Source organism: Callorhinchus milii, unplaced genomic scaffold, assembly GCF_018977255.1.
Source record: "Callorhinchus milii isolate IMCB2004 unplaced genomic scaffold, IMCB_Cmil_1.0 Scaffold14, whole genome shotgun sequence".
Lineage (NCBI taxonomy): Eukaryota > Metazoa > Chordata > Chondrichthyes > Chimaeriformes > Callorhinchidae > Callorhinchus > Callorhinchus milii.
Window position 1 is genome coordinate 13,185,180 of NW_024704755.1, and position 27,780 is coordinate 13,212,959.

At 44.2% G+C, this 27,780-nt stretch overlaps 1 protein-coding gene across 1 annotated transcript in view; it reads right to left on the bottom strand.

The window, feature by feature from the left end:
* Positions 1–27,780, bottom strand: part of cpne2 (copine II) — a 61,650-nt gene that overhangs the window by 26,069 nt on the left and 7,801 nt on the right. Inside the window, exons 2-10 of the mRNA XM_007907582.2 lie at positions 25,021–25,210; positions 24,198–24,377; positions 23,694–23,768; positions 22,560–22,631; positions 20,701–20,784; positions 13,883–13,972; positions 12,690–12,788; positions 9,584–9,670; positions 9,305–9,364 (exon numbers count right to left, since the gene is read on the bottom strand). Of these exons, the coding sequence (XP_007905773.1) occupies positions 9,305–9,364; positions 9,584–9,670; positions 12,690–12,788; positions 13,883–13,972; positions 20,701–20,784; positions 22,560–22,631; positions 23,694–23,768; positions 24,198–24,377; positions 25,021–25,191 (918 nt within the window). The 5' untranslated portion in view covers positions 25,192–25,210. The remainder of the gene's footprint in view (positions 1–9,304; positions 9,365–9,583; positions 9,671–12,689; positions 12,789–13,882; positions 13,973–20,700; positions 20,785–22,559; positions 22,632–23,693; positions 23,769–24,197; positions 24,378–25,020; positions 25,211–27,780) is intronic.

A 27,780-nucleotide genomic window follows, 5' to 3' on the forward strand; every position in this document is an offset into this window, starting at 1 on the left:
ATATCCCAAGACGTCCTCTGAGACGTCTTCCTGATGTGAAAGGCGCTGTACCAAATGTAAGGGTAATTATTACCCGTGTCGTTAACTACCTCACAGTTACCTGCAGGAATCTCAAGTGAGATTGAGCCAGTTCCAATCAGTATCAAATCCTGTTAGGATTAGTCACCAGAACCCTTTCATTTATAGCTTTAGCATGCTGAGACACCTCAAAGCATTTACGCTCATTACTTTCCAGTGTAGTGATTGTTTTTATCGGCAAATGAGGCAGCTATTATGCACATAGCCGAGTCCCACCATCAATCATGAAATAAGCGGTCTTTGTGTCAGTGTGACATGCACCTGTAGAAAGCAACGCTGTCTCAAAGTCCCGAAATGGGGCTTGAACCCACAAAGGTTTTGATTAGGAAGAAATAGTACGACCAACTGAGCCAGGCTGTCACATAAGCAGTTGCAAGGACCAATCATTATAATAATCCTTGATTCGATGTAGTGCCTGTAACATCGAAACATCTCATAGAGCATCACTGGTAAAGATACGGCAAGTGTAGTGACTGTGACTCGGCCAGTCATTTTGCACACTGCAGTGTTCCAGAAACTGGCATGAAGTGAATTGCCAACTCAGTTATGCAATACAGTACGATTTACAGGTCTACTGTAGAGCACTTTTCACATGGGCAATTCTGGCTTGGCACCAGGAATTGTTGGTTTCAGAATCATCATTATAAAATGATGTAGCGGTAGTTAAAGAAACCTGGTGTTAGTTACAAGATAACTCTCTAACAGGGGGACTGGTCAGGTCATGGTAAGACTAGAACAACTTGCATTTATATAGCACCCTTCACTTAGGCTAACATCTCGAATTGCTTTGCGGAAACAGTGCTGGACACTGAGCAGTGAGCAATGTGGGGGGTTGGGGGTAACCAGAGACACAGTCAAAGAGGTAGTTTTTTAGGAGACTTTTAAAGACAAGCAAAGGGGGCAGGACAGAGGGGAAGTTCCGGAGATGTTAGAGGTGAGGAATGAGCAGCAGGACCGAGTTTGTCGAGCGGAGAGGGAAGAAAGTAATTACGTTATTGTAACAGTCACCACACTGAGTGAGTCTGTACGTTGACAAGCACACCGTGACTGGCAGTGCTGCCCCTTTGCCATCTTTATCCAAGCACCAGTAGGCGACAGGCTCAGAAAGCAAGGCTGATTGATTGTTAGCAGGGATTGAACTCAGTGGGTCAATGGAGTGTACAGGCATCCGTGCAGGACACACACCAGTAGCAGTGCGTCGCTAACTTCAACACCAGCACAAAAGACTTCGAACTTAAGCGCTCGCCCTGTGGTGCTGGGCAGCCGTGTGCATTCACGCAATTAGACACGATATGAATCATCACCTCGCAGATCAGCTAGCAGCGAGGTGGAAATAAAATAAAAGCAGCCAAACATCTCCCCATCTGATCGCAATGTATTCCTTAAACTGAGAACGCCGTGTTCAGAGACTGTGACCATCATCTCCACAGATACAGACGTTAGTAAAGGCAATCGCTTTTCATTACTAAAGGCCAATGATGACATGTTAATAAAAGGATGTGTGTCCGACTGGTTACATTACACTCTCAATGCCACAAACCACAAGAAATAGGAGGAAAAATACACAGTAAATCCGATCCAATTGACCGTCCAAACTGCTATTAAATTGTCACTTTACGCCTCTGTCTTGGTGATCGGAACTCTCAGTGGTAGGCTCCACTGCTACATACAAGTCAATTTCACAATCAATACATACCAGAAATCATCAAACACTCGATACCTAAAACAAGATAAAACTTCCACTGGAAAGATACGGGTCAGCCTAGCTCAGGTGGCAGGACTCTCGCCTCTGAGTCAGAAAGTTGTGGGTTCAAGCCCCACCTCGGGACTCGGAATTCATAGTCTAGTCTGACATTCCTGTGCAGTGCTGGAGATGTGTTGCATTATTGGAGGAGACGTCTTCTGAATGAGACATTAAACCAAGGGCCTGTCTACTTATTCAGGTGAACATTAAAGAATCCATGGCACTATTTGAGAAGAGCAGGGAGTTTTTCGCAGTGTCCTGGCTAACAAACCCCCAGGTAAAATGTACTCATTCCCTTGACTGTTGTTAGTGAACATTGCTGTGTGCAAATTAGCTGCAGTGTTCGTCTGCAAATCCACAGTCACTGCAGTTTACAGGGTGTTGTTCTGTCGTCTATGTCAGCAGGAACTGGGTTAACCTATTCTAATAGCCAGCAGGACAAGAGAGAGAGTGTGAAGGAGCTTTGATTCTGTTAATGTGGAACTGGATTCAAACCTAAGACTGAGGATGAAAGGACAGTGCATTCACTGCACAGGATATACCATACCGACCTTTCCGCTGCAGGCACTGATCTGCTCCATGTCCCCCGTCCTGCCCACCCGCCCCACCATTGGCGGACGGGGCTTCAGGTTTTCTGCCCCCACCCTCTAGAACTCCATCTGCGAACCCCTCCTCCTCGCCCCCTCCCTCGCCTCCTTCAATGCCCCTCTCAAGACCTTCCTCTTTGACTGTGCCTTGAGCCACACTCCCAGCCCAACTCCCTTTGCCTTCCAACCTTCTTGATTCCAACTCCCAGCTCGAGGGCAAACCCTTAACTGTTCAGAGTATTGACACGTCCTTCCAATGTGAAAGGTGCTATATAAATATAATTTGTTGTTGTTGTTGTTGTTATAAACCCAGTCCCCCTGTCAATCCCATGCATTAACAACAACAACAACTTTCACTTACATAGCGGCCTCCACGCAGGGCAGTATCTCAGAGCTTAACAGTTGCGGAACCTGACTAGGTGTTTAAATGGCTGATCCCAGTTTGGTTAATGCTTTGCACGGATCTGAAATGGGTACTGAAGGAATTCTGTCCTGACCTCCTTGTTGTCCATTAAGTTAAATTGTGATATTGATTTTCTCGCCTCATGAAACTTGTTTTCACTTAGAATAAGATTAAACTATTTTCAAAATGCCTTATTCACATGAATTCAGTCCTGTGTGAAATGAGTGCTTGCCCTTTGGTTGAAGAATGACTTCATGCAAGAGATTTAAATCCTGTCTTGTTTGCCTTGTTATTTCCCTCTTAGCTCAAAGCCAGCAGAGTGCAGGCGCTAACATGACTATATCTCTCTCCCTCAATCCCTCCGCCTTGCTCCCTCCTTCCCTATTTTCGAATCACGCCTTAAGACCTTCCTCTTCGATCGTCTTATCACATCGTCAAAACGTCTCAGAACGCTTTGCAAAGCTATTCAGTGTTGTGACTGCGTATTTTGGAGGCAAATGCAGCAGCCAATTTGCGACCAGCAATGACCCACGAACAGCCATGAAGTAAATACCAATTTTTTTTAAATTGGCTTAATATCTCATGCAAGGACAGAGTAACTCCTCTGACAATGCAGTGCTCCGCAAGTACAGCCCTTCATCATCAGCCTAGACTAGGAGCTCAAACTCCCAACATAGAGCTTGAATCCACAATCATCTGACTCAGAGAAGAGAGTGCTACCAACTGAGCCAAGCTGACACCTAAATACATAGAGTTGCATTCAACCAGGCGCTACAGCCCTTTAATACTTTTTGACATCGCAGACCCTGTGTCCAATGCAAGGACTGTTATTATTATTAAAGGTCCACTTTCTGTTGTGTTCTGAATCGTTTCTGGGTTGATTTCAGCTTCCCAGACTTGGCAAGTTCTCTTTGTATCTATAATATTGAAATTCTTGCATTTCATAAAGCTCTTTATTGTGTTGTTGAGACGTCTCAAAGCACTGCACAGAATATATTGTAAAGTGAATTGACTGTGTATTTTGTGGGCAAAAGTTGGCAGCCAATTGCACACAGCAGTGTCCCACAAACAGTCATGGATTGAGTGACCAAATTATTATTTTTTTTTGGAGAGGTTATTACCCCCAGAAAGCGATCTGTCAATCGACTAGCCACTAGGTTCGTACTTACTACTCGAGGTGTGTGGAGTAAGGAAAATTGCCTCAGGTTTGCCCCGCCCGGGAATCGAACTCAGGAAATACAGTACTTTGATGCAAGCAATTCAAAGCTCTGTCTGTGAATTAGTGAGGTCAGGGCTCAACGTGTTTTCCATCTGCACACAGCCCTCCTCGCCTGGACAGACCTTGTTCATTGGAGCCTGTCGACGAAAGGGTGCACCAAGTGGCTCTCGATCTCCCAGCTTGAACGCAAACCACGCAGGCAAATGGAACAAAGCCAATATGGAGATTTCACATATACTGTATATAAAAACTCTCACAGAATAGAACACCTCAACCAGAACGTCTGCATATGTTAATCTTTGAGTGTCGTTGTCGTTGGAATGCGTTTTTTTTTATTGCTTTCGCTTTGCAATTTTATTAGAAATAAATCTTTGGGAGGACGAGGAAAGGAACGATTGCTGGAGCGAGGGTTGCTGTGTTAATATGATGTACGGCGAGCACTGGTTGCCGCGGCAACGCAAGCCACAGACGGAAGGACGGACCCTCGATCTGCTCCCGAGTCAGAGAAGCTACAGGAGAACAGGCTACAAAGGCACCTCTGTCTGAGAGCACAATGACGCCTTGTGTGTAAGGAGGTGATTTTAGGCATCAGTATAAATAGTATAAATAGCTTTAGACCACAAGAAATACCGCAGAACATTACTACAGTAATAATAATAATAATCATAATAACGACCCTTGCATTTGGTATAACAACTTATCACGTCGTCGAGACATCTCAAAGTCCTTCACAGGATACAATGTAAAGTGGATTGACTGTATTTTTGTGGACGAAACGCGGCAGATGGTTTGGGCACAGCAAAGGCCCACAAACAGGCCAATTTTATTTGGGAGACTGTCGGCCGGGGACACCGGGAGAGAGAAACTCCCTTCTCTTTTCGAATAGTGCTCTTTTAGTGCTTAAATAGGATCTTTAATGTCCACCCGAACAGGCAGACGGGACCTCGGTTTAAAGTCTCATCCAAAGGATGGTACCTCCGACAATGCAATACACCTTCAGGACTGCATTGGAGTGTCAGCTGTAGACTATGTGTGATACCAAGACGAAACATAGGGCTTGAACCCACAACCTTCTCACTCAGAGGCGAGAGTGCTCCAGGCTGATGCAATAAAGTAAATATGCATCAGTTATCCCTTATACCTATTGCCGATAATGGGCTTCACGCTCAGCTGATGCATAGAGTCTCGCTCTGTTCTACGGAGCGAATCTTCTCACTGCCCAGTGATGCGTTAACGTACAGGGATGAGTGAAGGAGCTCGGGTCTGGGCTTCGGATTCCGCTTGGATTAAACTCTGTCAAAATGTACTGAATCCAGGAGAAAAACATCACAATAACTTGAACTCCTCCTTTGGCCTTCACCAACTAATGCCCACCAAAACCACAATTGTGAGTCTGTTACTCCTTCCCTGGCCAAGTTGGTAGCACTCTCACCTCTAAGTCAGAAAGTTGTGGGTTCAAGCCCCATGTAAGTCTTCAAATTCACAGTCTAGGCTGACATTCCTATGCAGTGATATAAAAAGAAAAGGGAATTTCTACCAGTGTCCTGGCCAACAATCCCCCAGATAAAATTTGGATTCAATGGTAAACCACATTTGGTCTAAGCTCCTCAGCCACAATCTTATAGAATGGTGAAACAGGCCCGAGGGTCTGAATGGCCTACGCCTGTTCCTATGTTCCCATAAGGTTAAAGGATTGTACGGGGGGTGGGTGGGGTGTTTGTCAGTCAGGGGTCTGATTCATTCTCCGTGCTTAAGAGCTTCCAGTTCCAGCTCACAGCTGCAGACGTGGATGCCAGTCTTGCAGTCCAGTTCAATTCAATCAAGTTCAGTCCACTATCACTCCCCTAGTACCTATCTATATGGCTTATATGGTTGTATGACTATATAATAATAATAATAATATATGCCGTTTTATTGGAGAACAACTGCGAGACATTATGAGCTGCTACTGACGGCAACGCATTATATTGTGTATGAATAATTTATAAATAGTTTATTGAAAAGATTGCAGTAGAAATGCACTTTATTGCTATTTAGTCTTTCCAAAGGCAGTCTTCCAGGAAATGCAATAACACCCAAATTAGATCAAACCACCTAGATGGTAGCTCATGCTGAATGTCTGCCTATCCACTAGGGGCAATTTTGCAGTGTTTCTTAATAGATTTCTTAATAAGAAATGCGCAATTTTTGAATTTTGAACATCTCTAAAATGAGTATTATTGTTGTTACAATTATAATACTATAATTATTTTATGAGCATGGTAATATTATTATTATTATTACTAACACACTCCCATTACCAAAGAGTCTATGGAATCAATATCAATGGCCCATAAAACATAGGGCAAGTAGCAGGACTGCTGTCAATGTGGAACGTATTACATTGAGCAGTCTGAAGGAAGACTTAATAAATGGTGCAGCCAAAGGACTACAAAACACACTGTGCAACTGATGTCTACAAGCGAATTAATGATTTTTTACATGGATCACGGCACAAATTCGAATCAAATTGATCTAATGAAATCATTCCATTTCTCTTTCTTTCCTTCATGGCTACAGACAAGGTCTACGTAAGGGAACTGATCTGCCTCGTGCAGCAGAGCAACAATCTTAACCTGAAGCAACAGATAAACTGGAGATACAGAGATTGACTATTGGTAGGAGAGAACTCACCCATATATTAATAATAATAAATAATAATCCTTGCATTTGGTATATATACCTTCACATCTACGGGACGTCTCAATCCGCTTCACAGGTTATACTGTAAAGACTAGGGACTGCGTATTTTGTAGGCAAACCCGGCAGCCAATTCGCAAACAGCAATGTCCCACAAACAGCCACAAATTTGACTGCTAATTTGTATCTGGTGGCCAGGACACTGGAAGAAACTCGCTTGACTTTTTGATTAGTGCTTCGGGTTCTTAAACACCAACTTGAACAGCACAGAGGAACCTCCTGATATGAAATGCTCTGTATCAAATGCAAAGGTTATAATTATAATTATCTGATTATTTTTACAGAAACAGATGTCTCGAGACGCTTCACAAAACAGTGAAGTCAGTGTTACGTAAGCAAAGCGAGGCAGCTAACCTGCACCAGAGACATCACGCAAACAATGAGGCGGGAAGACTTTAAGCTCTCTGGGACATGTTCTCAACATGAAAGGCGCTGTATACATGTAAATTGCATTGTATTGTCAACCAGGTTACCTGGAGCGGGGGTTTGGGAGTGGATTTGGACAATGAGGGGGAGAAATCCGTCCCACGAACAGCAGTGAAGGAGGGGAAGGGGGCTTCACTCTCCATTGCTCTCGGTGACAACAATATCGAAGGTGTGGGAGTGTTTACATCGCTCGTGCCCTGGAGTTATAATCACACGCTGGGCTGCTGCTGGCAAGCTGGCTACCAACCAAGAGCTCCAGTAACTATCCTGGCACTTTGCCTGAGGGGCAGGAGCTTTAAACACAATGCTTCTTCTTTGAGAGGGATATAGGGACTGCTCACTTTCTGGAGTAAGCCAGGATTTGGCCAGGACTGGTACTTGGCTGATTGAACATGCACAGACAGTGCTGTGTGTCAACCCTTAACTCAGGCTCAAAGTTCACCAGCAACATCCTCTGAACGTCAGCATCATACAGGTCCCAGGTTTTGAACTAATTGGGCAAGACCAATTAGTAATTAACCACATTTGCATATATGAACAAGATGATCGGCTTCATATGAGAACGTTAAGTGAAACATTATATCTAGCTCCACAGAAAGACAGAGAGAGAGAGACAGACAGACAGACAGAGAGAGATAGATAGACAGACAGAGAGACAGAGAGAGAGAGAGAGAGAATTGAGAGTGAGAAACAGAGAGAGAGTCCCACAAACAGTCATGAGTGACCAATTTTATTTGGGGGATTGAGGCCAGGAGAGAGAAACTCCTCTTTTTGAATAGTCTTTAACTCCCACCTGAACAGGCACAGATGGGACCTTGTGTAAACTAGCTCCCATTGTCGCCCCACAGTCACGAGCGAGAACTCAGTGAAGCATGTTGAGACGTAATTGATGCTAAATCAAACGCAGGTAAAATTCTCAGCCCTGATGTTAACAAGATCCACTGAGCAGCATCGCTGTTTCAAATCCATCCTTCAAGGGACTGCGGCCTGTAATTAACAGACTTTTCATCCCCTGGTTTGAACAGGTCTTGTTAAAATCGCACGTTATTAATATCCAATATCCAACACAAAGGTTGAAGCCAGAGCTGGAGGACTCTGCCAACTCACTCATGCAACAAGTTACTATTTTGTTTGCAAGACTGAATAAAAACCTACGTAATAGACCAGAGATATGTTTACCCCTCCAGCTGAAACCTTTCACTGTTTATCTGCTTTCTATTTTGTTTTGAATGCTCTGAAGCTTGCTATGCCCTTTCCCTAGCCTTGCTTGTACCTAGCTGAATTAGGCTGACTGTTAGGAAGGGTAGAAATTGGGAATTTTTTGCTGTTTTATCCTGGAGGAACAAGGAGACATTATGAAGAAGGTTCCCTTAGGGAGCGATCAGGTATAGCAATGCTCTCACTTCTGAGTCAGAAGGATGTAGGTTCAAGGCCTATCTCAGGATTTTTGGACCCATGCAGTCTAAGCTGATACTCCATTGCAATGCTGGGGTGGGTTCAGTTCATGGCTTTTTTNAGGGAGCAAATTGGCTGCCGCGTTTGCCAACAAAATACACAGCATTTGCAACATTTTACAGTGTATCCAGTGAACATAAGAACATAAGAATTAGGAGCAGGAGTAGGCCATTTGGCACGTCGAGCCCGCCCCCGCCATTTAATAAGATCATGGCTGATCTATTCTGACTCCACCTACCCGCCTTATCCATAACCCTTAATCCCTTTATCCACAAGAAATCTATCAATCTCAGTCTTGAAGCGCTTTGAGACGTCTCGACGACACGATCAGGGGCTGTATTAAATTTATGACTCATTACATGTTATACAAAGCAGCGCATAAGATTTTTCAAGCCATCCAGAAAGAACGGTTTGAGCAGAATGGCGACTGACTGACTGAATCTGCCAGGTGCTCATACCTGCTCAACAGTTACAACAATGCAGTGATGAATGCACAAAATAACTAATTTGCAGTCACGGATGCAAGTGTCTATTCATGAGGAGCAGAGCTGGACATCAGCTGTTTTTTTGTGATTGTTCTGTTCACTGAACCTCTTCATAAACAAAAACTAACCCTACCCCACCCCCAAGAATATTCCAAAGCCCCCACTTACAGTAAACATCAGCTGGCAGCCACCAAGCATATAGTCCAGGAACGAATAATCTCGGGTGACCTGAAATTAACAAGCAGTCAGTACGTGAGGTTTGCTTTGCAATGGTTTAACATAATTTATCGTCTGCACGCATAATCAGCCCAATATTTCAGGCAATATTCCGACATTGTGTGCATACTGAGTGCATTTCAAGAAGCTTCGACCTTACTAAAGCAGGGTTAAACTGCTCATGTTTTGCACCTGGCTGCCCTTCAATCGCCACAAGCCACGAGCCTTTACCTTGCAGGATTTGACCACGATTATTCCAGAATTCTTGTAGTTTTTCTTCTTCTTTTGTTTCTTGGTATTTATGCATTCAAGCTCGATCTGTCATGGGGAGGTGGGGGGGAAGAGGTAAACATCATTAGCTTTTACATTCCCCCCATTTACGATATTCTGCTGTTCCCCACCACCCATATAAGAAATAAGACATTAGGTGTTGGTAGACTGTTTGGTGTCATGACAACTGGGGGAATTGGTGAGGACTGGGGATGGTGTCAGCCTGGCTTAATTGCTAGTGTTTCTTGCGTCTGGGTTTTGAACTCACATGATCTAGGCTGACACTCCAGTGTAGCTCTGGGGGAGCACTCCATTGCTGGAGGTGCATCCTTCAGATGAGACGTTAAACCGAGTGCCCATCTGTCCCTGCTTTAAAGATCCCACAGAAACGATTTAAAAAGAGAAGAGTGTTTCTCGCAATGTCCCGGGGCAACAAATCCCCCAAATAAAATTCATGGACGTTTGTGGGATAATGCTGTGTGCAATTTGGCTGATGCTTTTGCCTACAAATACACAATTACTGCACTTCACAGAAAACCCAGCTTTGAGATACACTCAGCGTTATAGGCGTTGTGTCAAATACAAAGCGATTATTATTTTTAATAATAATAATAAGTACTTTGAAATTTACCGGCGTTTCGTGCTAATAAACTGCGTCATCACCGCTGTTGTCAAAGCAAGGATTGAAAGAGAAGTCTCCCGCGTTGTTCAGCTGCAGATTTTATGATGTTGACGTTAAGACATTTCAGTATTATAGACCGTTGGCTCAACAAACACTCTGTACTGGGAGTCACTGCACATCTGGGGCAGGCGGCAAGGGCTGCAAATAGCAGCACACGTACCCAAGGCAGGAGCCTCCCCCTCCCTCTAACACAACACAAGGCAGCCTGTCTGATTGGGAAGACGGCTGTGATAATGAATATGCAGCACCGAGCAGATACACAGCAGGAACACTCTGGGGAGCTTCTTCCTTTCATTGTACTCGGAAGAAAACGGAACAAAAATCACGGGCTTTCTTTTGTGATAGCTGCTTATTACAGATCTCTGATGGGCTGTCTCGATTCCCGTTGACTCCATTTTACGCAGCTGATGCGCGCCAGAGTGTGAACCATAGAAATGTACCGCACAGTCGGAGGCCAATCGGCCAATTTTTGTTTCATGTCAAGTGTTTGCTCCTCCACGAAGCCATCCATCTGAATCCCATTCCCTGCACTTTCCCTGGACTCTCTGCCCGAGCTTGTCTGATTCTCTTTTAAATTCCTCAGTCCCTCCGTCTTGCTCCCCCCACCCCAAACCCCCTTGTCCATCGTCAAATCCTACTGCCAGAATGGTGGAAGTCGAACTAGATGGGCCGTGGGCTTGTTTTGCCTAGTCAGCAAGTTCTCGTGTTGTTATGTCAAAGCCTCAGCTTACTGAGAACTTCATTCAACCTACAAACAATAAGGCACTCATGTGTAATTAGTCCTCCTGCACTTTCTACAGACACAACGCTCTGAAATATCAATCTTTCCACTTGCCTGAGCCAATATTTAGACTTGAGCAGGATTCCCGAGAGGACAGAGTAACCTTATCTCGGATATCTCTCACTTTCGAGAAAGTGGCAGTTTCTTGGCTATTTTTAGAGAGGCATTTTATCAGTGACTGGGACTGTACTTGAAAGAGAAAATTTCATTAAAAAGAAGTTTGAAACAAAGACAGAAAATTCATTCTTTCCCCCCTCTACCGAAGGAGGTGGGAAGAATGATAATAATAATGCTTGCATTTGACAAAGTGCCTTATTACGATTGAGACATCGCAAAGTGTTTCATAGAATATACTGTAAAGTGAATGGACTGTGTATTTTGTGGGTGAAACGCCCACAAATATAAAGTCTTTGAAATAACAACAGGAAAACAAGTCAATGCTTAGTGACTCGGCGATAGGCACATTGTACGATGAGTTGCTTGGATGCACGGAGGGAACTGTAACGGTGTGATACACTGGCAGCTGAAAACAGCCACATGGCATAGTGGGGAGCACTGAATACTACACTTAAGGAAACCTGTTGCCTTGCGATGAACTGAACTGGCACACAGATTGTGATCTCCAGGCAGCAGCGTGCTTATTTTTAACGTGCGCTTGCGAAGCTTTGTGCCTCTTATGCATATCTTGGCAGACGTTTTTGGTAACAGAAATAAACATCCAGGAACCCCAGTTCTAAAGGTAAATAAATGAATGAATGAACGAATGAGTGAATGAATGAATGAATGAACAGGCTTTTGTTAGAGAGAGCCGGAGCTTTACCATGGCAACTAGATCTGCTTATGTGGTTTCATTTGGAAATAAGGTCACGGAATAAATTCCTTGCCGTGTGAAGCGCTATTTTGATTCTTCATTTCCAGTTGTATTGCATTACTGATAAGGCAGAGCATGTGAATGAAAGAGGCTACGACCATACACCTCGGAGCAATAAACATTGGCGCAGTTTGACTTCGAGCTGGGGAGAAAGGAGAGCTGACCGTAGGCCTGGTAGAAGAGGAAAGTCTTCAGGTGCGATCTGAAGACAAGCGGATGGACTGATGTAGGGAGCAACAGAGGTTTGGAGTGTAGTATTCATTAGAATATTGTGCTCTGAGCTCTCCAGTGGATCAAAATAATAATCCTTGCATTTGACATAGTGTCTTATTACATCATTGAGAGTCTCAAAATGCATCACAAGATTCATTGTAAAGTGGATTCACTGTGCATTTTGTGAGCAAAATGCAGCAACCAATTACGCACAGCAGTGTCTCACAAACAGTCGTGGATTGAGTGATCAATTCTTTTTTTGAGGGATTATTACCCCCATGAAAGTGATCCACCAATCAACTAATAACTGGATTCCAATTTACTGCTAGGTAAACAGGCGTGTGAAGTAAGGAAGCTTGCCTAAGGTTTCATCCTGTCTGGGAATTGAACCCGGACCCTCTCGTGCCTTTCATGTCGGAAGGATGTCTCAGAGCTCTTCACACAGTGTGCTGTAAAGTGGAGCGACTGTGTGTCTCGTGGGAGAATAACAACCCCATAAACGCAGTGTCTCAGTTCCTACCTCTATGGAATTGCTCGCTTCACTCATCTTAGTGACGCTGGTCTGCGATTCACCAATGAAGTCATGTCCGCCATCATTATCGTAATCGTAACATAAAATCTGGCGAAGCAGAAAGAAATGCATGAGCAGCCGGACTTTTAGCCTTTCTGCCTGCACTCTATCCTGAAGTCCCTCCAAGTCCCTCCCTCCCTCCCCTCATTCAAATTCCCTCCAAGACTCGTTGACCATGCTTTTGGACATCTTTCCCCTCCCCACCCTCAAGGGTTTCCTTGCCCCCCCACCCCACAGCTCAGGCCATCATTGTTAAACTTCTTGGGTGGTCAGCCTAATGTGTAAGTGTATTGTAAATCATAAGAATCCAGAATGTACAGTCCCCAAGGCGATCATTTGGCCCAGTGTACCTGCGCTGGGTTTCTGAAAAAGCTACTCCCGTCCTCATGCCTTTCCCTCCACTTCCTTTTAACGCTGTACTTCTCTTCTTGAGAATATCTGTCTAATTCCCTTTCAAGACAGCTTATGGATTCCGCCCCAACCACATTTTGGTGGTCATACGTTTCACACCCGGTCACCATATTAACACCCATGTCGAGGAGGGTGGCAAAGCTTCCCCTGCGGGAGAGGAGACAGCAACTGCCACATCCAGCAATGTCCAGGGGGCTGAAGCTCTCAATATCTGCGTCAGCCTGGCTCAGCTGGTGGTGGCACTCTCGCCTTCGTGTAAGAAGGTTGTGGGTTCAAGCGCCACGTCAGTACTTTGAACTGTCTAGGCTGATGCTCCAGTACAGTGCCGGGGAAGCACCAAGTTGTCGGTGCTGAGTGCTGGAAATGTGCTGTTGCACAATCAGTAACCACAGAGAACTTCACAATCGCTTTTGTTTAAGCACCTTTGCTGCATGAGTCATTAGGAGTGATGAGCAGATGGGACCAGTTTTGAGTAAACACACCTTCCAGTCACTGATGAGGCATCAAAAGCTAGCGGGGCCCTTTGTTCGCAATTCATTCAACAGTTCTTGGTGGAAAATATCAGAATGGGAGTGTACTTAACCTTTCCAAAAATACAGTAATTGGATTTTAATACCCCGGAATGCTGTGATCTTCAGATTAACTGCGTGTAAGTGCTGTATAATCCAAACTTTCATTCATGTCATGAGTAACTACTAAAGACTAGAGCAATCATCAGAGACCCGACTCACCTTAACAGTTTTGTCAATGTCGCCATTACACAGAGACACTAATGGTAGGCTGAAAGTTTTCCACACGGGATCAAGGGTATTCTTTATAACCTGCAAGGCAAACAGAAGTCATCAGCCAAACCGTAGTCAAGTTATCTGGAATACTTAAAGTAGTTTCCTGAGCTCCTGTTTACCTTGTGTAAAAAAAAATTGATCACTCAAACCACAACTGTTTGTGGGATACTGCTGTGTACAATTGCCTGCCGGGTTTCGCCCAAAGTATACACTTTACAGTATATTCTGCGAAGCCCTTTGAGACATTTTGAAGAGGTGATGAGGCGCTGTATCAAATGCAAAGATTATTATTGTGTGCTGCGGTCCACATTGTTAGGTAAAGTAGACCTTCCAACGATGACACATCCAATAGCAAAATGTATTTAAGTTCTTGTAAAGGACAAACAAATCATGCTTAAAATAAATATAAAGGAAAAGGGGAATGATTATTATATACTACCTCTTCAACTTGTCCTTAGGTCTCTTTAATGGGAAATGCTAATAAAAATAATAATGATAATTGCATTTGATATAGTACCTTTCATGTTAGGAGGTCATCTCAAAGCATTTCACAGGATTTTACTGTAAAGTGTAATGACTGGGTAACATAGAATCAGCTCGCCTGAGTCGTTATCACTCTCCCCTCTGGGTCATGTCGCACATTGAGACTGAGGGCCAGGTTAGGGAAGCGCTGCATTGTCGGAGGCAGTGTTGTTTCAATGAGATAGTAAGGTTGACGTCTGCATGCTCAGGTGAGCATTAAAGATTCTGTGCCTTGTATTCAAAAGATTCTCCCAGTATCCTTGTGTCCACTTTAAGTTGAAGGATATTGCTGTGTGCAAATTGGCTGCTGCGTTTTCCTAAAAATACACAGGTCAGCGATTCCCCGTGAGGCATATGTAGACTCTGTATCAAATGCAAGGATAAACAACAACAACAGCAACAACAACTTGCATTTTACACAGCGTCCCTCACGTAGAGTAGCGTCCCAGAGCACTTGACAGTGACTGAGCCTGTAGGGGGAGGTGACTGTATACACGATCGAAGAGGAAGGTCCTCAGGCACAACCTGAAGACGGGGAAGGTGAGGGCAAGGCAGACGGATAGAGGAAGAGTGTTCCAGACTTTCATGTGTAGTGGCTGAAGGCGTGCAACCGATGGTGGAATGGAGGGCACGAGGGACAAGCAGGTGGTCGGAGCCAGTCGAGTGGAGGCAGCGGGTAGTGGAGTAAGCAGGCTGGAGAGGTAGGAACGTGCCAGGGCATGAAGTGAATTGAAGACAAGTGGGAGGATCTTGAAATTGATCTATAACAACCCATTCTCAGTATCCCACATCTTATTACGCCTTGTAGAATAACATTGAGACATGAAGAGGTGTGCCAGCTTGTCTGGCAGAGATGAAAGTGGCCGAGAGGCATGTTATTTGGCTGAGTGACTTTTTGGAGCATTTCACATTTAATGAAGACTCCTGCCTGTTGCTATGGTTTCATCAGTCAGCTATTGGGTTGGGTTAGGTTAGGTCAAGCGTTGCTCCACAGGCGCTGGGCAACCACCCAGCCTTCTCTGGTGTTGCCCACAGCTCCCCATCTGTGACACCATGTGGCAGCTCCTAATATGACTGAGAAAAGCGAGTGAATTTGAGAGGTTCCTGGCTGGTTTCAGCCTACCACACACAACTGCCAAAAATCCACTCCAATTATTATTAATATTAAAATTAATAATCCGTGCACATGATATACTGTGAAGTGTAGTGGCTGTGATTTTTTTTAGGCAAACACGGCAGAAAAATTGCACACAGCGACATCCCACAAACAGTCGTGAAGTGAACCACTAATTTAATCTGAGGAGATAGTCCCTTCTCTTTCGAATAGTGTCATGGGATCTTTAATGTCCATCTAAACAGGCAGACTGGCCCTTGATTTAACATCTCATCCAAAGCATGACACTTGCAGCAATGGAGCAGCCCCCCACCACCCCAGCGCTGTATTGCAGTGTCAGCCTGGACTTGCGAGTTCAAAGTCCTCACTTGGAGGCTTGAACAACCTTTTGACTCAGAGATGTGAGCGCTACCAACTGAGCCAGTTGTCAATCAATGGGTGGATATAGGTGCCATTAAATGCAAGGATTACTATTAATACTGCAATAGTTGACGGAGACCACAGCTTAGAGAGATGAAACTACGTGCTTTGCAGCAACTCCAGAAAAGCAGCCCTGCTATTTATTGCCTTTCTCTCCACAGAGTATGAACGTTGCAGACTTTCTTGAAGCAGCAAATGTGAACCAATGTGTGTGAAAACATGCCTGCAGTAAAACCTGGTAGAGAGTCACTTGACCTTTACAGCGGAGCAAAGAGACAATGACGGTGATTCATAAGCCTTCACTGTGCAAGTTGTTATTTCATAAGACATTTTGCAATGTGTATTTTTGAAGAGACTCAAATTCCAACCAAGTCCCTCTTCGATGTGTCACGTTAAAATAGATAACTACTCATTACTTCCTCCTCAACATTTATTATTTGGCAGGCCTGCAAACCTCTTGGCTTCTCTCAAGATAATAGGATTTCTGTGTGCGTTCTGCATGTGTTCTCTGTAGATTAACCACAACGCATGCATTGTGAAGGGACGGTGGTCACGTCCAATGACAGTGCAATTGAGATTGACCTACATAGATTGATCTTGTAGCTGAGATGTTAGAGCACTCGGCCCGCAAGCGAGAGATGTAGGTTCAATTCCCGGGCAGGGCGAAATGTTGGGCAAGTTTCGTTACTCCACACGACTCTGTTTACCCAGCAATAACTAGGAACCCAGTTGTTAGTCGATTGGCGGATCGCTTTTCCAGGGCTAATAATTCCTTCAATTTTTTTAAAAAAACATAATAAATTGGTCACTTCAATCCATACTGCTGTGTGCAATTGGCTGCCGCGTTTCACCCACAAAATATACAGCTAATTCACTTTACAGTATATTCCATGAAGCACTTTCAGACATCTCAAAGACGTGATAAGGTGCTATATCACACACACAGATTATTATTATAGATCCTACAAACAGAGATATTCAAAGGGTTTCTACTCCCCTTTCCCATGCTCTCACTCCCAGATAGTTCAGTGCTGATCAGTAAGGTTTCAGCCTGGATCAGTTGGTAGAAGGTTGTGGGTTCAAGCCCCAAGGCGGGACTTTGAACCCAACTATCTAGGCTGACAATCCAGTACAATGCTGGGGGTGCCCTACATTGTTAGAGGTGCTGTCCCTCAGATGAGATATTAAACCATCGCCAGTTCAGGTGGGTGTTAAAGAATCGAAACGAGAAGGGAGTTCTCTACAGTGTCCTGGCCAACAATCCCTCTGATTAAACTAGTCATTCACTTCATGGCTGTTTGTGGGACATTTCTGTGCGCAAATTAGTAAACTATGTTTCACCCACAAAAACACACAGACAGTTATTATACTTTACATATACAACAACCACAACAACAACAACAAATCATATTTGTATAGCACCTTTCATGTCACAAGGACATCCCAGGGCGCTGACTATAAAGCTCTGTGAAACACTTTTGAGACATCCTCCCGACATGAAAAGTGCTATAGCATCTGTGCGCTGGAATTTCTACCCTATGATGCCCGAAACGATTGTGGAAAATTCTAAAACGCCGTCTTAATCAAAGTTGTTTCTCCTGAAAACAAAATGCAAGGTCTGTTTTCGCAATTCTGCGCCAATTCGAATTTTAAGACAAACAGTGGAATTTCGAAGCTCTGGTTATTTTTCCCCAAATCCATTCACATAAACAGTTCTCCAATACTGAGCATCGCAAACACATAGTCATTTGTGCAGATGGAATGCGATGACTACGACAGCGTTTTTTTAATGAGTGAGCAGCCTCTTTAATGAGTCTCTCTATTCACGGCTCTTTTGCTCTGCTCAATGGGTCGTGACTGAGTAAATATTAATTTGATCGGGGCCGTCGATTCCTCACAGCGGGTTTCACGTCAGGAAACCACAACTTGGGAGCAGGCGGGCTGCCACAATCTCCGCACAGATCCTGAGGTTAATTCTGCACAAAAAGTTCATAATCGTTGCAAATGATAATAATCCTCGCATTTGATGTAACGCTGCATCATGTCATTAAGACGTCTCAAAGCGCTTCACGGGTTTTACTAGAAACCGTGATGAGTGATATTTGTAGGCGAAGGCAGCAGCGAATTTGCACCCAGCAATGTCCCACAAACAGACGTGGAGTGAGTGACCAATTTTATTTGGGGGATTGTTGGCCAGGACACTGGGAGAGAGAGACTCGCTTCTCTTTTCAAACAGCGCCCTGGGATCTTTACTGATGCGAGGCAGATTTAATATCCCACCAGGAAAGACAGCACCTCCAACAATGCAGCACAACCCCAGCGCTCTGTTGGAGCGTCGGACAAGATTGTGCGTTCAAAGACCCGACATGGGGCTTGAACCCACGAGATTTTAATTCAGAAGCAAGCGTCCCAACAACTGAGCAACTGACACCTAAGACCTCAGATGCAAGCTAGCACATGATGGACATCTGTGTGATTAAATGTGTGAAAGAACAATAATATCTCTCTTTGTCTTTGATGCAGCAACTTACCACGTCAAAAAGTCTACAAAAGAGCTTTAGAACAACAATAACTTGCATAGGTTTAGTCCTCTTGACATGAAAGGCGCTATATGAATGCTATTTTTTTTCATCGTTGTTGCATTTTTACAGTGCCCTTCATGCAAGGTAATGCCTTGGAGTGTTGAAGTTTGAAAATAACCTCCAGAAAGCCAGCTTCAAAATTAAGGCTGAATTTAAGAATGGTCCAAAATATATTTGTTCCAAAACCCCCAAGAAAAAACATTTGCCTAGACCCAGATAGAATTTCGCCCCTCCCCTCCCCACTTTCTCCTCTTACCCCCCCACTCACTAACATCCCTCCCTCGTTGCAGGAGAGTTAATTTTTGCAACCACTTTATTTTATTCTCTCTGGCGATTAAATAATAATAATAATAATAATCCTTGCATTTGATATAGCGTCTTACCACGTCGATCTTAAACGCTTCACAGAATACGCTTCAATAAAAGTTTTGTGTAGCACTTTTCTCGAATATACTGTAAAGAGAATTAAATGTATATTTTGCAGGCAGTCAAATGCGCACAGTGCGATTGAGTGGCCAAATGTGTTTTTTTTAGATGCTTGATAGGGAGGCTTGATGGAGAAGTTCTGAAACGAATCAATAAGGTGGATATAAATAGACCATTCCCACTTATTGGCAAGTCCATAACAAGGGAGTGTAAATATAAAAATCACCAGAAGCAGATCTAAAAGGCGGAACAACAACCACAACCACAACAACTTGGATTTATATAGCGCCATCCATGCCGGACCTCTTCAGGAGGAGAATGGTGAGAATGAGGAACTCACTGCTGGAAGCTATGGTTGATGCAGCAAGACTTAATCCGTTTCAGAAGAATCTTAATGAATGCACGAGGAGAGAACGGAATAGAGGGGTGAGAGAGAAGGATGGGTGGGAGCTCATGTGGGGTGTAAACATCAGATGGACTAGATAACGCGCTATTTCAACTGAAAGGATTATTATTATTAAACACAGCAGAATATAGGAGTGTGACATGAGGTTTGCAGCTGAACATCAGAAGGGTTGACTAACTTCGCAGCAACACTTCCTTTGAAAATGAACACACAGGAAACTCCTGCAGCCCTGGTGGTACACAGTTTAGTGACATTGTAGAGGAGCTGTTGTGAAAGCAGACAATGGAGGTGTTTCAGTGTTAATTCCGCAACAAGCTACGCTGTGTCTATGCACGACAATGTCAGGTCAGTTTCATCAATCGTCAGAGCAGCCAGTTGGTGATTACTGTACATTCAGGCTGATTAGGGTAAACATCATGAAGATACTGAACAGCGCCAACCTTCCCTCTTGCTCTACTGTCGTGGTTCATCCTAAAGAATTGTACTCCACTTATCACACTCACCAGGGTTTTTAGTTTTAGATACAGGCAGACAGGCTGCAGATTTCGTGACAAAGGATTCGGCCACAAAATTTACAGTCAATTCCCTTCACAGTATTATTCTGTGAAGCGCTTTGAGACATCTCGAAGACGTGATAAGGCGCTATATCAAATGCAAGGATTATTTTTGTTACAAACAAATTAGCAAAGACAACGGATGTTATTTCCCTCTCCCACCCCCCTTTTTGATTTGGATAACTCTTAAGCATGATGAGAGGTTTCTGCATGACCTGAAAGGCACAATACCAAATGAACGGATTATTATTATTTTTGACTATATTATTATCTCCCACTAATTTTTCCTTTCCATCTCCGCCCCCCTCTTCACGACTCAGCTAATGTGCCAAAGCAATTAATAGCCATCCAGCACAAACACTACTCTGGGTGCAAGGCAGCATGTAGATGCTGTCAGATGATCTGACAATCAATGTCTATTCTAAGTAAAAACGTTGCGCAAACTACCTGCCACATTCGCTTGCAAAAAAAAGTCACTACACTTTACTGTAAACCCAGCGAAGTGCTTTGAGACCTTCTCCCGACGTGAAAGGGGTTTGCTGCACTAAGTGTAAGGATTATTAATATTATAATAACATTCCTTCAATTTCTAATCAATTACATTCGGAGAATTGAAGAAGTTTCTTTTACGTGCAATATGTATATTGCATAAATGCAAGTTATTTTTATTGTCAGTCGTAAATTTCACAGAAAGAGGTTTTTATATTACTCGTACGTGACTTTTGGACAATTGGACATACCTCGGTTCTGTGCACCAGCATCCATTTCCCATCCTCTTCTTGCTTATAGAATTCTAAATACGGGTCTGATTTACCGAAGAAATCCTGCAACACAAATATTAATTTGTGGATGAAAAAGGTCATCTTACAGCTAATGAAATAATACAGTAATAATATTCCTTACATTTGATCTGGCGCTTTTCATGTAGGGAGGACGTCCCAAAGGATATACTGTGAAGTGGATTGACTGTGCATTTTATGGGCAGACCGGTCAGCCAATTTGCATACAGTAATGTCCCACAAACAGCCATGTAGGGAATGAACAATTTTATCCCTCCTGACCTGCTCCACACCCCCCACCCTGCCCACTCCACCACCGGAGGTCAGACTTTTGGCCTTTCTAGCCTCATTCTCTGGAACTCCATCCACCCCGCTCCCTCCCTTGCCTCCTTCAAAGCCCGTCACAAGTCCTTCCTCTTCAACCACACCTTCAGTCATCTTCCCACCTTCCACCTTCCTTCCATTCCATTGCTCTCAACCCCTCTTGACTCTAGCCCCCAGTTCGGTTGGAAACCCTTCACTGTCCAGCGCCTTGGGAGATCCTCCTGACGTGAAAGGCCTACATAATACAATTTGTTGTTGTTATTGTTGTAAATTTCTATAGTTCCATGTGTTCTCAGAGAGACGGACTGAAGCTGTGGCCCCTTAGTGCAACAACACAGCCAGATGCTGAGTACAATTCCTCCGCTCTAGCCTCAAACCTCGTCTCAGAAGAACACCTGCATCTGTTTAGTCAGCTGTAGGGAAGCACTGGACAGCCAACACACATTCTGACTTCACAGAGATATTTTAAACACATAAATAACAGGCATTACAAGCGCCACCCGCTCTTAGGATCAGCGGTGTGGTGTAATTATCTGCTCTGTGTGCAACTGCTTTCCATTTGGAGACCTGCAGGGCCTGCACAAAGGGAACATTCGCCAATCAATAACAGTAATAACCACAGTTACTGACTTCCCACCATCTCAATGTCTATTTTCGGACTTCTGAGTGCCGCTAATCAAGGAGGCAAAGTTACACTGTTTATCGTGCAGAAATGGAAGCAGGCTAATAGTGAGAAAGGGGATATAATGTGGCACAGTGGGTTAGGTCTGTCACCTCTTGGACCAGCGTTGTTGGGTTTAGTTGTAACTACATCAAAGGAATCATGTTAAAATTGAGATGGGGGCGGAAGGTAAGTGGATTTCCTTGAGGCTCAACTAGCTCCAAGGTGACGTGCCTCTCAAATGAATGGCAAAATGAAATAAACCCTTGGTAGTTTCATTCCTGAGCCAGGTGGGTCCACAGTACTCGAGGGGGCTGCAGACAACAGACCTGCCAGCCTGGTTCACTCAACTCCTGTTAACCCTGCAAGCAAATGTCCAAACTGGTAAGGTGGTCCTTTTGGATTGAGCAATGGGACACTTGCTAAACAGTGCTCTCAATGGCAAGCTATACAGTTGTAGGTAGCTAAACTCCAGCAGTTACCCCAACTCACACTCTGGGGCCCCAAAGCCTTGGCTCTCACTAACCTGCGCTTAATACTTTTTCTGGAAATTAGGTAAGCAGAGTGCGTCCCTCCAGGGAAAAAATGCACTTTCCATTCCAGACATGGAAAAAATTCTATGTGTAGATGACATTTGTATGTCGAAACAATCTGGTTTGGAGATACTCTTGAGCAGTGGGAATGGTTTCCGGGTGTGTCAGACAACTGGCTGACCAAAACAAAGCTTGAAATTGAATGGGAAGGTGCTGGCGATGGTGACTGTTGAACTGAGCCAAGGTTCAACCCAGTTCCTGGTTGACCCCAAAACACTGACCCACAAATGATCACAGCTCACCTTTTTGTCCAGCTTTCTTGCAGCCACACTCAGGGTGATGACTCGGTTATCTGAGATCTCTTGTGCGCTTACCTGTAAGGACAGAAGAAAGATCATTAATATCCTGTATTATTTGTAAATCTGGTTACAGTCAAACTGCGAGGAAATGTGCATGTCAGGAATATTCTTACAATACAATTTACATCTCTTCATGTTGGGTGTACCACTCAAAGCGCTTGAAACTGCTGGCTGGTACTGGGGCTAGGGAGTGGTAGCATGGTAGTGGTAGTGGAAGAGATGACTGACAGCACGATCGAATAGGCATAAGGTGAAGCAGGGAGCAAGTCAGAGGGACACGGGGAAGGAGTTCCAGAGATTGGGGGCAGAACGGCTGAAAGCCCATCCGTTGAAGGTGTAGTGGGTAGAGCGGGGCATATGGAGCACGGCAGTGCCCACTGAACATATTGATGCTACTTGATTGAGATGCCCACCAACTAGAGCTGTCCTGTCAAGCTCGTGCCAATGTGCCATCCATGCCCGACGCGGCTGGCACACTTTTTTCCATTGCGGGATTTAAAAACACCAACAATGGTAACTTAAAATACACGTCTCAAAGAGCTTTACTAAATACAACTGAGTAATATTAGACAGATAAACTTGGAGTTTATCCCACAAACAACACTGGAAAAGGCAATGCTCTCCACCAACCTGTCAGGAAGGCATTCGTCATGGGTGAGGTGAGGCAACAAATGCTAACGGGTTATTCACCGGTGAAGCGTGTGACAGCCAAACCTAATCATGTTCTAACCTGACATCCACACCTAACCTATTCAGCTGGAGTTACAAACAGGAACACTGGCTGATCTTCCCATTCACGAGCCTAGGGCACTGGGGACAGTTGTCGTGTTCCTCGGATCCACTATCTCATAGAATCACAGACATTTACAACGCAGAAGGAGGCCATTCAGCCCATTGAGTCTTCACTGGTCTCAGAGCAAGCTGTTCTATCAACCCCACTGCCCTGCACTATCCCCATACTCTTGCAACCCTTTGTATGCTTGTCTGTAGCCAATGTCCTGCTCTCTATCACCCTTCTTGGTAAACCTGGTCTCAGTATCAGTGCAGTAATAATAGGCTCCATTAATTGCGTCCTACCAATATGGTTCCTTTCCCAGCTGGCTTGCCGTTGGTCAGAGCAAGCGGCTTCATCAATTTTTTGTTTGAAACGATCTGCAACAGCAACAAATGTTCGTTAAGAAATCAGTGACTGAAGAACTATAATAATCTTTGCACATGATATAGCACTTTACCACGTCGTTGAGACGTCTCAAAGCGCTTCACAGAATATATTGTTGGCGAAACGCGGCAGTCAATTGCGCACAGCATTGTCCCATAAGCAGTCGTGGATTGAGTGACCAATTTTATTTGAGGGAGTATTACTCCTGGAAAGCGATCCACCCATCTACTTACTGCTAGGTAAACAGAGGCGTGTGGAGTAAGGAAACTTTCCTAAGGTTTCGTCCTGCCCAGGAATCGAATCCGAGGCCTCTCGCCTCACAAGGCGAGTGCTATAATCACTGGGCTACGGGAATCTGCTGAAATAACTACAAGATCAGTAACTGAAATAACTAAGATCACATTGTACAAAGACCGACTTACCAATCCTAAAGTGCACGAGAATTCTCCAAGGAAGTCATGTTCATACAGCTGTTTGCTGGACTTGTCTTGGTCAAACAAGGCAAATTTGAGCTTCTGCACCTCTTCAAAGTGATAGTCGATCACAAATTTCTTGGCAAACACCGGGTTCAGGTTATTCATGGCGGTTTCCGTTCGGCCAATCTGTTGGGAGGAGAGCAAGCCCCAGAGGGTGGGTTTAGCCGGCAGCCGATCCCAGACACAGGAGCGGCGCGAGGGGAGTGCAACTGACCTGACCTGGTGTTACTGGAGGGTACACAGCAGCCACGCCTGGAGGCTATCTGAATCAGCCCACAGGATAAGCTCAGTGTTTTGTGCTCTGTGTATGGTCCGTAGTTGGGCTAATTAACTGGCGGGGGTGGGTGTTATAACCAAGCCCAATTCACACACGTTCACCTTCATACATGGGTTCTCTGAAGATAACGATCAGTAGAGGGGACATTCTCCTTAACGCTTAAGAGCGGCTGAGACTAACTGTAAAAGCACTCTAACCATCGCACGGGCTGAGATCAGCTGACAGTACAGACCTGGATGTGAACCTGTGACTTCCACTCTGTGTGGCTTTGTGCCTAGGGAACAGGAGTAGGTCATTCAGCCCCTCAAGCCTATTCCGCCATTCTATTTGATCATGGCTGATCCGTACCTCAACTCCATTTATTCACCTTTGCCCCATATCCCTTGATACCCTGACCTAACAACAATCTACCCACCTCAGGCTCGAAACTATGAATGGATCCAGCCATGATCCACGGCCTCTTGTTTCTCAGTGACGGCATTGCTGACCTACCTCTGACCACTTGCCGTTTACTTCCAGGAAGATCACGCAGAAGGGGTCGGATTTTGAGGTGACATCTCTGTCCAGTAGATTCTGGCCGGACACAGACACCTCCACCTTGCAGACACAGTACTGCACGGGGGCGCCAGGTGTCACAGGAGTCGGACTTAGTGTGTACGCCATAGCCTCACCAGCTGATCCACTGTAAACCAGGTGGCACAATTACACAGAGAAGAATAACAGTCCATTCAAAGAGTTATTTAACGTCAGCAGCAAAATATAGCTCAACTTGCACTCAGAACAATCACCCTTTCATTTGCATTTGTCCTTCGAGTCTCAAAGCACTTCACAGGATTTTAGGATGATACGTAGTGACTGTGTATTTGCAGGCGAACCCAGCAGCCAATTTGCGCACAGCAAGATCCCACAAACAGCCTTGAAGTGAGTGACCAATTTTATCTCATTGCCAGCCAGGGACATTGTCATACTCCCTTCTCTTTTTGAATAGTTACACTACAACAACCGCAACCTGCATTTATGCAGAATGTAGGATAATATCTTGCAGCACTTCACAAAGAGAGGATTGAAGGTCGAGCAAAGAGAGGGAAGGGACCATAGAGGTGGTCAACGAGAATTTTTTAAGGGAGGACTTAAAGACAGATAGAGAGGGGAAGAGACGGAGGGTAAAGGAATACTTTATAGTAAAATCCTGTGAAGAGTTTTGAGTTGTCCTCCTGAAGTGAAAACAAATGAAAGTATTATTATTATCATGACTATCATCTATTAAGCCTGAATTCTTTTAGTTTCCAGCAACTTGTTCCTTTTTGAAACCCTTTATAGGAACATAGGAATTAGGAACAGGAATAGGCCATTTGGCCCCTCGAGCCTGCCCCGCCATTCAATAAGATCATGGCTGATCTTCCAATCTAACTCCATCTGCCCGCCTTAACACCATATCCCTTAATCCCTCTATCCTTTAGAAATCTTGAATATGTTCAAGCAGTGAGCATCTACAGCCTTCTAGAGAATTCCATAAATTCACTACCCTCTGAGTGATGAACTGTTTCCTCAACTCTGTTCGAAAAGGCTGACCCTTAATCTTAAGATTGTGACCCCTAGTTATAGATTCTCCTACCAGGGGAAACAGTCTCATACTGTCTACTCTATCAAGCCCCATAAGTATCTTATATGTTTCCATAAGATCATCCCTAATTCTTCTATATTCTAGAGAATATAGGCCTAGTTTACTCAACCTATCCTCATACGTCAAACCCCTCATCCCAGGAACCAACCTAGTGAATCTACGCTGTACCCCCTTTAAGGCGAATAATTTCTTAAATAAGGAGACCAAAACTGCACACAATATTCTAGGTGCGGTCTCACCAAGGCCCTGAACAGTTGCAGCAAGACTTCCCTACTCTTGTATTCTAACCCTTTTGCAATAAACGCCAACATGCTATTATCCTTCCTAGTTGCTTGCTGTACCTGCATACTAACTTTTTGTGACAGGTGTACAAGGACACACAAATCCCTCTGAACACTAACACTATCTAGTCTCTCCCCCTCCAGAAAATAATCTGCTTTTCTGTTTTTATAGACTTCTCCACACCAGGTACACGAGTAGTCTGTCCACATACCTCGCAATCCTTATCAAACACAATTCTGCTGCACTTGTTGGAACAAACCTCCGCTCCACTATTGCTCTCACAGAAGAAATTAAAGCAGTTTTTAAGTACAGTCCTCAATGACTCTGCTTACCCGGCTAACACAGACTAAATGAATACTGTAAACCTTGATGATCGAATAAGCTTGCAACATCCTTTCAAAGCTGAGAATGTTAATCCTCACATTTGATGCAAGTGAGAGGGGCAGCCGGGAAGAATTTTACTGGAGAGAAGAGAAATGAAATGACCGTACCACAGGTGATTTAGTTCCCCTTTAAGACAAACACAACTGAAGCTCTGGGCTGGGAATGAGCTCACTGATTGCCACGCCACCAGGGAAATTACACATCAAGTGCTGACAATCGTGCGGACTGTTTAGCCAAAACGAGGAAATATTTTCTTTGGGTTCGGAGCTCTGTATTCAGGCAGAGTTTGACATATCGGAATCGCAGAGTGCGGAGCTTAACTCAGAGTTATTTATAGATGTGGGTTAGCTTGAAGCAGCCTGCCATTACTTTGCATTCGAGAATCTGTTTTAAATAATAATTATAATATTAATCCTTGCAATGATATAGCGCCTTATCGTGTCACTGAGACATCTCAATGCGCTTCACGGGATATACTGTAAAGTGGATTGATTGTATATTTTGTGGGCGATATGAGGCAGCCAACTGCGCACAGCGCAGCAGTGTCTCACAAATAGAACAATAAAACACAACAGCGATGAAATAAATGGATATACATACATATCAGCACCGTGACCAACTATCCATTCAATCATTCATTCCCAGATCTGCACATTCAAGATCACAGGAAAAGTTTGGATGAGTTTATGAAGCCCTTCAGTTTACTTAATAAGAATAAAAATAATAATAAATTATAATTATTATGATTATTACCGAGTCCCATGATGCAGTGGTCAAACCTGGGTTCAATTCCAGGCAGGGCGAAACCTTAGGCAAATTTCCTTACTCCACCCGCCTCTGTTTACTTAGTAGTAAGTAAGAACCCTGTTGTTAGTCGTTTGGGGGATCGCTTTCTGGGGCTAATAATCCCACCAAAAAAAGAAAAAGTGTGGTGACTCAATCTATGACTGTTTGTGGCACAC